Source organism: Clytia hemisphaerica, unplaced genomic scaffold (assembly GCF_902728285.1).
Source record: "Clytia hemisphaerica strain Z4C2 unplaced genomic scaffold, Clytia hemisphaerica genome assembly, whole genome shotgun sequence".
NCBI classification, from domain to species: Eukaryota; Metazoa; Cnidaria; class Hydrozoa; order Leptothecata; family Clytiidae; genus Clytia; species Clytia hemisphaerica.
In genome coordinates, this window is record NW_027104433.1 from 1,813,540 (window position 1) to 1,823,372 (window position 9,833).

The following is a 9,833-nucleotide window of genomic DNA, read 5'->3' on the forward strand; positions in this document are numbered from 1 at the left end:
TAGATTTCAGAAAATGTTTTCATAATGTCACAGAAAGACACATATTTTATCAAGTAAGGTTGTTTTTAAGTGAATGATACAAACATCTCATATACTTTGAGCAGTTGTGTTAATATTTTTTTGGTTTTGTCGAATGGTTATTTCAACAACAAGATGTCGATCGAATTTACTTTGACTCAACGAGATGTTTTGGAGGTGAAGAAACAGAGTGGTAGAATTCGCTTATTATTCCCTCATGTATCATTTGAATTTCAAAACACAAACTGTGAATCTAACGCTAAGAAATTATGGGTCACTATCAAAGGATTAACTGAAGAGATATGCTTTCAATGCAAGGTATATTTTAGATTGATGTTCAAAAATTAGTTTATATTTTGGTTGATCTTTGATCCATAGCTGATCTGCAAGTATCGAAAAAACTAGGCAAGTATGCTGGATATATATATGGTTTAATGTATATGATATGACCTTCTTTTCAGACTAGACAGATAGAACTGGTCATTGGTTTTATAAGGATACTAATATCGGTAAATCAAGTGGAAAATCACCTACCACGCTATAACATATCAGCCATAAATATTCATTATTTTTTGTGTTTACTCCTACTTATACATTCACATAATTCCCTCAATCAAGTTATAACACAAATGTGATAGTTTTCATTTGTGTTTAGGCAGTACATGGCTGATACCAAATACCAAAGGTGCTGGTCTGAAAAGTTATACAAATATTGACTGTCAAAAATGTTGACTATTTCTTGCCTTAGTCTTTAATTTACATTCTTGCACAGTTGTATATAGCAGTAATTTCTATTTCTATTTCTATTTGGTTGAGTTGCAGGAGGCTTTGAGGCCTATTTTCGCAACTATAGACACTTTCAATGCGCGCCCCGTCAGCACCTTGGACTGACTACCCAATTCCCCTCACATGGCATGGGTTGACCCGGGCGAAGGTTCATTCACTTGCCAAGTGAACCGCTGCGAGTGGGAATCGAACCTCAGTCGCTTGTGCAGTAACCAAGGTCAATAGAAATAGAAATAGAACTGCCTGTGAGGGGTCAGGGAAAGTCTGTTTACTGTCTAACTTTTGATACCAATACCTTTTAGGAAAAAAAATTTCAGGGTGGTATAATATCATAAATAGAAAGAACATTTGAGAGGATTCTGTTCAAAACCTAAGAAAAGTTCAAAAAACCAACTTTTCCTAAGGAAACGCAGGCCAAAACAGGTTTGTTTACCTCTCAGAGACCAAACAGTGGAGAGCAACAAAGTTAAATATTTATAAAATTAAAAAAAATGGCAAGAAAATATTTCGAGCACAAAAGTGATAATGATGATAATAACATGTATATATAATTTATAGGCAAAGCAACTATGGAAATTAAATTAGGCTGACGGTGAAAATCAGCTAATATATATATATACAATTTAGATTGATTATTGTTGGTAATTCAGCTAAAAAGATCTGCCTGGTTTTATAGTGTAAAAGCTTAAAAAAGAAAAGAAAATTTTTTATCATTATTAATGGTATATAGTATTTAAATTTAATTTAGGGCACTAATATTCAACTCATTTTTATTTCTCTTTGTTTTTTATTTGTTATGTGACCAATTTCTCCCTTAACTAATGGTATATAAAATGTCTTTTTCTAGGATTACATTATGGCCATGATAGATCCTGAAACCAAAGTCATCACCAAAATTCCTGAAGACGTTCAAAATCAATTATTACAAAATAATGGAAAAAGACTTCGAGAAATTGAACTTGAAAATAAAGTTATTGTTGATATTGATGTTTTGACACGTAGTGTTTCAATACAAGGTAATGAACTAGAAGTTGTATTAGCTAAATCAATAATAGACGAACTAAAAGATAAACATGCAAAGTCACATAAATCGAATCAACAACAAGATATTAATGAAATTACATGTCAAATGGCTAAAATATCCATAGATAATAACGTGAAGAATTTTGCATTGAAGCTTGGTTATACTGAAAATGACATTGCTTTAGCTGCCAATAAATGTATTGAAAATGGTATACGACCTGATGGAGATGCTATTTTAAAGGAACTTACTAAACAAAACCCTCAAAAGACACTAAATACTGAAACCAATACTGCTGCTGTTGATGCAGCACTTTTTCAAGAAGAGTTTGTTACAAAAACAGTCGCTGAACACACATCAGAGATGTCGACTTCAGATGAAAATGACCTAAGGGGAATCGTTATTGATGGCAGTAATATTGCAATGTGGTAAGCTCATATTTTGAAATACTTCAATTTTTTCCTGTATTTTATTATTTTCCGTCTACAGTAATCAAAGTTGTTTTAGACTTCTAATCTAATTACTCACAATAATATTAGTTTTTTTCAAAAACCTAATCTCCTGAAATTTAACACTCCTTCAGAAATGAAGGATTTCATCACGAATTTTTTCCTTGTTCTAATTTATTCCTTTTTTACTATTATTATTGTTATAGTCATGGACACAAAGAAGTCTTCTCATGTGTGGGCCTTGAAATCGTTGTTAATTGGTTCAAGCAACGTGGCCATAAGAATATCATCGTATTTGTTCCCCAATGGAGACAGGAATCTCCTAAAGCAGACTGCCCCATTATCAATCAGGAAATTTTAAGTCAACTCGAAAAAGAAAAAATCCTCGTATTCACTCCATCGAGAAGGATAAACGGTCGCCGTGTAATATGTTATGATGACCGGTATATCGTTAAATATGCAGTACAAACGGACAGTATAATAGTCTCAAATGATAATTTTCGCGATCTACAAAAAGAAAACTCAAGCTGGAAACAATACTTAGATCAACATATTTTAATGTACTCTTTTGTGAACGATATGTTTATGCCTCCAGATGATCCACTAGGACGTTTAGGACCAACGCTTGATGAATTTTTAAAAACTAAACCATACAAAGCTAAAGTGTGTCCGTATAAAAACAAGTGTACATACGGAGCAAAATGCCGGTATTTTCATCCGGATGCAACAACTTTAGAATCTAATACTACGAACGATAGAGCAGGTTATAATACCTCCAACAATATGAATAGTAACGTGAAATTGAACGACTATCAGACACCAAAGAGACCTTCAATGTATATGTCATGTGCGGCTGAAATGAATGCTTACGAAATGCAACGTCAGCAACAATCTTATCAAGGTTACGATGATGATATCGTGGCAAAGTGTCCTTCCGTTATGCATCGTCAGCATAATGATCGGAGCATGAACGGAGATTGGCAAAATAACCAACGTCAAACAAACCAGGTAGGCTCACCGATTCAAAGCTCGATAACGTTGTTTCGACGTCAATCGAACTTTTATAATGAACATTATAACGTTCGGTGAACGTTGAAACAACGTCATTTATAGCCTAGGATCACAAATTGTAAGCTACCCAACGTTGTTTCGACCATTATCTAACGTTCACAACGTCTTATTGTAAAGTATGTTAGATGAACGTTAAAAACAACGTCGTGTCACGTTTATCTATAATATTAGAAATTTAGATTTCGATTGAACGCTGCTTCGAATTAGTTGAATATGTTAGGCTTTTAAACAGCTAGGGTATTCTTTTCTAGTTTAGAATCAATTGGTAATACGGGAAAATTAATAAATTAGAAAATCCACTTATGTCAATTGACATTGACCAGATTGACCCAGCTCAAACTCTTTAGGTCAAGTGACACTTATCAAAAAAGTAAAGTTTCATAATTTTACGAGGTGTATTTAGTAAATGATTTTCCTCATATAAAGGCATCACGAGAAGTTATATTTAGAATACTGTTTATGTTTAGAGAAGAAAATTTAGTGTTAAATTGGGTGCTACCTGGCGTTTTTCCCACATTTTTAGTCACGGAATAGGTTCATTAAACCCTTTAGTTCTTGTATATCAAGTCTTTGAAATATTCTATTTGTTTTGATTACAGATATACCCATCACACCAACCTTCCATGAATTACTACCCAAACCAACCACAACAACCAGCACACCACCAACAACGTTATTACAACCAATCCCCATCGCCTCAGCCGCAGCCGACCTCTCAGTGGAGCGGCCCCACTTCACAGCAACCATACAATCAACCTTACCATCAATCCTACCCTATACATCAACAAAACACACCTAATTACCAACAAAATAATACTGGTAACTCTAATCAGTATTATATGGCAATGCACCATCCCAGCAACAACCAGTCTGCAGCCAGCTACCAACACCCTTCGTCGGGGAACCCTCCTTCTAGCTATCAACAACACCCGTCACAGCATCCTAGGTATATGCCTGAACCTCGCTCAATGAATGGACACTACTATCCGGACACTCCAATGACACATACGCTAAGGCCTATAGGTAAGCCTCAAAATTATTTGTTTTTCTTGCCTACCTCTTAGCGACCATAGTGCAGATGTAGAGCATCCGGCTACGGTTCGCAAGGTTGTGGGTCATACCAAAGATTCTCAAAATGGAACATGATGCCTCTCTGCTTGATGCTCAGCAATTAAGAGAAGGATCGAGGGTAAGTGGAGAAATCCATGGAGAAAGATTGCCGCCCTCCCCTACCTTCGGGTAGATAGCTATCTAAAGAGGAGCCTTCGGGTCTCCTCCGACTGCGGTCACAGACTTACTTGTTCCTGCCTAAGTAAAGATAATCTCTTTTTTCCAATCGGAAACTCCTAAAAAGCTGAAATTCGACTCCTTTTGAGTTATGGGAGTTTCATGTTTGGTTAAGTTTACGTAATTCCCGCCATTATAGAAGCAAACGTTCGAATCTGTAGAGAAGTTTCCGAATTAGAAAGAGACGTAATCTCTACTCTTGCATATATTAAGTATTTGCTCTATTTTTGCATTTCGATTTTCTACATCATTTTGGAGGAAAATTATCTTACACATCTTTATCAATGAACATTTTTTTTCAACAATAAATTAATTGGTTTGCAAAAAAAGTTCCTGTTTTTAAGTATTTTCTATAAGGAACGATGAGTAAACCGTATCTTAAGTGGGGTTTCGTCTACTTAACCCTTTCAGAACGGAAAATCGATAATGTTATTTTTAAGATTAATTTGGGGGGCATTCTTGGGACTTGATGATTCATGGTTTCTGTTGTCCTAAAAATGAAAAGTTTTCTTTAAGCTGGAAACTTTTGATAATGAAAAATTTCTTATCAAATACTGTACATGTCAGTTGTAAACAAAAGAACACCTAGCAACTAAAAATGTGTTTGTCGTCAAGGAAAAATTTTTTCGCATATGTGAATTGTGTTCATAATTGAGTCACATTTCACAATAACAAACAATTTTTTTTTGAATTTTTTCCTTGTTCCTCTTTTGCAGAGCCGAGAGAAAGACCTATGGCAGAGGTAAATTACAGACCAGATCAACATCGGCCGACGTCACAACAGATTATTCCGTGTGCGCAAATCGAAAATACACCGCTTTTTCAAAGACTTATTGAACTTTTCCCGAATTATAATGGCATTGTCCGAAAAGTTTTGCTCGATCATCCAAATGAAAGAGATTTGAACGTTCTTGTTGGGTATGTGATAAACGAGCAAAATCGATAATAAAATTGATGGGTAAGAAGGCAAGTGGTTTATATGGCATATAATATCTTCATGGATTTTAAAATTTATATCATTTGTCAATTTTACCAACGAGTCACATTTGTTATTGAATCGTAGAACGTTTTGATTGGTTAATTTTAACGCGTCAATGTTTTCTCTAACCAATCAGTGTGCGTGTTTAAGTACCTTTGTTTTTTCTAAGTGTAAGGTCCGTTTATGTTAAATATTGCGTAATTTTCAACAACATATCGCAGAAAGAGGAAAATAGTTTTATGTATGTAACAGGCTTCTAATTACAAACGCCCACACTCAAATCAAGTTGAACCGTAAAAAATAAATACTCTATGGCTTTTAAAGAATTTTTGGCTGACTAATGATATAATTCAAAAGTCTAGGCTCGAAACGGACCTTACGCTAAATGTCTTTTTTTGGTATCGAGAACACGTTTTCTATATGAGCTCATCATTCATTTTTGAATAGTTTGATGAGTTCTAGAGTCTTCAAAGGGAATTGGAATGTTACACGAAACTTTCTGGCCTCAAAGCCTTACACTTTTTTTTTAAGAACAAAAAGGCTCAAAAACGTCAAAAATAGGAAAAATTTGCTAGGCTCCAACTAGCTGCTAAATTTTCAGACATTTAAGGATTAAAGTAGTAAGCATAGGGTATAAAAGTCTAAATACCACTGTTTGCGCTCTTGATAACAAAATCTGAGCATCTGAGCCTCAACAAAAATTTACTGTTTCTTATGAAAAAAAGAGTTCTTATATAAAAAACGTGTATTTGTTTTATGTCAAACTTTAACTCTAGCTTTCGAAACTGTTGCAATAAGTATAATTATTATCTTTTTGTTGATTAAAGTAAAACCAATAGCGATTTTAATCCCTTTTAATTTACGCAAGCTTTCTGAGACACACCCAGTTTCGCAAACAAAAATTGCAATTTTATTTTAATTGTTTAAAATGGTTTTTGTAGTCATTGAGTTTCGAACTCCAAAGAGGTGAAACTCTTTGAAGAGAAATGAAACCACTTATTTCCCATCCAAAACGCATACATGTGGGAAAGGTTGAATGAAGTTTCCTCTCTTCGGCTTTTAAACTCAATGTCCGTACGAATGGTACTAATGTTTTTTCGCGAACAATAATGTCTTCAGTTTTTGAAGAATTGTAAATTTTTAATTAGAAATTTGTAAATTTACTTTTTATATAAATATTAAAGATATAAATGTTTATCATTTTTTTTATATTTTAAAAGTATAAAAGTCAACTTTGAATTATTAAGCTTTTTTGTAAAAATGATTTTTATTTATTACAATTCAAGAATTCTTTTTTGGAAAAAGAAAATTCGTAATTCAAAATTTACTGCATAACATGTCCCAGTATTTACCTTTGACTCCTCCTAAAAGTTGACCAAAAATTATTTCAAAGTTATCCCCCACTCATAGTGTGCAGAGGGGTCCAACCCCCAGCATTTTTCAGGGGGGCTAAGGAAAATAGCCCCGGCTAAATTCTAGAAACATAGCCCCCACCTTCACAAAGCAAAATATCAAAGAAATTTAGCAGTCAAAATTCTCTTTTCAAGAGGGATAAAACCTTCCCCACAGGATAGATTTTTAACATAATTTAAAATTTCTTCAACCTATCAGCTCTGCCCCCAGTTCTAGTACACAGCACTTAGCCCCCCTAGCAAGCTAGCCCCCAGTATTTTTTGAAAAATACGGCCATACATAAATCTTAGCGCGAGAAGTAATTTTGTCAAATTGGGTGGGTCAATTCACAAATTTTTGTACAATTTGGTGGAACAGGCTGCAAAATTAAAGTCTGAAGACAAATCACGCTTTTACTCGAAATTTTTATGTGTTTGTTACAAGACATTTATTTCCGATTGGTTCGAATTCATTGACACTAATAAAGTTATCAGCTGTTGGTTGTAAAAAAAGTAACATGGGAATATAATCACGTGAACTTTTTCGAGTAATCACATGTTTTGACTGCACTGATATAATTTTGCAACTCGTGTATTCATTTTTTTTATAACAGTACCAAGACATGTCGTCAATTAATAATCAAAATCATTTTCTTTAGTTTTAAGGCAAAATTCAACCCTTTTTCAGCAGTTTACTACTAAAAAATGACCCTAATTGGCTTAAACCCAAAATTAGGCTGTGGCGTAATAAGGGCCGGCGTAAAAGGGGCCGGTGTTAAATTAGGGCCGGCGTAAAAAGGGCCGATAAGGTATATTCGATATTCGACTAACAGACCACGAGTGTAAAGTTAGCGTGGTACTTTTATGGGTTGTTAAGACTCGCTAGCCGGGGGGGAGGTCATTTGATCTAGACAGGTATAAAATAAAATTCTCTACCGACGAACTTTCGTTGGCTCGGCTCCTGGACAATTTGCTCCTCACCATCTGAGTTCACGCTATTGACCTGATCACTATCGTCATTTTCCATAGAAGCACCATCGGCGGGATTGAAATCGATAGCTTTAGTATATTATGATATAGTTTCGATATTGGTTCCCAATTTTCATTATTTTTGATAGTGAAAAGAAAAGATTTTTCCTTAAAAGTTACTGACGATTATCCAGATGATAGTGGTTGGACTATATCTACAGATGTCAAAAACAAGAGTATGGGGTGAGAGTGAAACTTTTTTAGTATTCATGATATGCACCATTGCAATGTCTTCCACGGACCCAACAGCTGATTGGTTGAAAGTGACGTATTGACTGATTTTACGTCACTTACACCCAATCAGCTATTGGGTCTGTGATAAATGTCAGAATACATTGCAGTGGTGCATATCATCAATACCTTTATCCTCATCGTTGGTCAAATTACTTCTCGATCGACTCGCGATGAAATTGAAAGCGTTCGTTTTCTGGTCACAAGAGCTGGTTCTCCATCGATAGTTTGCCAAGGTTGGTCACCAACACATCTGCACATGATGTTTTGCGTGGTAAAATGAAGATGTGCGCTTCGCGGCCGCCTGCACTTTCAATTTCAGCTGAACACACCAGTGGTGACTATCGGATGAACCTTGAAAATTCAAAATGAGTTTTAGTATGTTTAGCTTTGATTATTGACTTGCCGGTGCCGTATCAATTTCTACCGATTCTTGAATCACCGTGGAGATGGAGTCATGTAATCTTACTACATAAATAACAAGAAATTGTCCTACATATAGTGGAAACAAACAAGGATTAGATTACTGGACAAATGAACTAAAAGTCCATTCCGATAGCCATTTCGGGAAAAGATCGGGCATATTCCACAAACAATACTTAAAGTAAAAAGCACTGACGTTGCAAAAGCCGTAAACAAATCGACGTCAACTAAAGATAAAGATATTTGACGTCACTTTTCCAAAGTGTAAACAAAAAGAAAGAACTTTTGAAAATCTTTAGGTAGGAATTTTTATTCTGAAGAGTGAAGAAGTGTTACGTTAACGCTCTCACTCATTTCGTGATTTATCGTGTTCATCGATAGTGTAAATCACCAATTGAAATTACTTATAAATAACAAGAAATTGAAGATGGTTTCTGTTGTTGATAATTGTTATCAAACCAGCTCTTTGACAAGACGTGCGTCTGTGAATGAGATCTCCATTGCAATGGGTCAAGATATGCTGAAATCAAAATTGCAAGCAGTTGTCTTTCTTTTGAAGGAAAAACAACAACAAGCTCCTGATCAGTTTGCGGATGCACCACCTCACTCAAAGTCTATAGTTGTAGATGATGTCAATCAAGGAAAGATGATGTTGCAAGCGAAATTATTGAAGCTTGCTGAAGAAATGGAAACAAAACAACCAACACCTGTTCCTATTTTAAGATCTTTGGAAACGCCTTGGTATCTCAATCCATTGGATATCCGAAGCATCCAGGAGAAGAAGAGGCAATCTACAAAACCAGTCTTCGAAGTCACTAGAGACGGTGGAAGCTTGTCAACAACGAAACCACATAAGTCAATCGACTTATTAAATCCAACTGGTAAATTGTTGACATTAAGACCTTCAATGAGAAAACCACGTCTTCCAAAGGTGAATGGAGAAGTAGCCAAGAACATTGAAGTCTTTGAAATTAAGAAAGAGGAATTAGGAGGTTTTCCGCCGAATGAAACCCATTTAGCAGTGAACTCACCGAAACCTTTTTCACGATTCCGGAGACGAAACGTTCTGACTTCACCACTACCATCAGGAAGAATGGCACCTTGTCCACCGAGACATCTGAAGTTGCCACAAATCCAACTAAACCAGC

General features: G+C 35.3%; 1 protein-coding gene across 1 annotated transcript; it reads left to right on the top strand.

The window, feature by feature from the left end:
• On the top strand, positions 1–6,938 carry LOC136820648 (endoribonuclease ZC3H12A-like). Its single transcript, XM_067076844.1, has 5 exons — positions 1–336; positions 1,652–2,253; positions 2,481–3,282; positions 3,945–4,368; positions 5,349–6,938. The coding sequence occupies exons 1-5, from the start codon at positions 154–156 to the stop codon at positions 5,576–5,578; spliced, it is 2,241 nt and encodes a 746-aa protein (XP_066932945.1). The 5' UTR covers positions 1–153; the 3' UTR covers positions 5,579–6,938.
• The last annotated feature ends 2,895 nt before the right edge of the window (positions 6,939–9,833 follow it).

Excerpts from the sequence above, each read along its gene's own strand:
- LOC136820648 (XM_067076844.1), top strand. The coding sequence starts at position 154 with ATGTCGATCGAATTTACTTTGACTCAACGAGATGTTTTGGAGGTGAAG. Across the intron at positions 2,254-2,480 it reads GGCAGTAATATTGCAATGTG|TCATGGACACAAAGAAGTCT; the intron begins GTAAGCTCATAT and ends TTATTGTTATAG. Across the intron at positions 4,369-5,348 it reads ACATACGCTAAGGCCTATAG|AGCCGAGAGAAAGACCTATG; the intron begins GTAAGCCTCAAA and ends CCTCTTTTGCAG.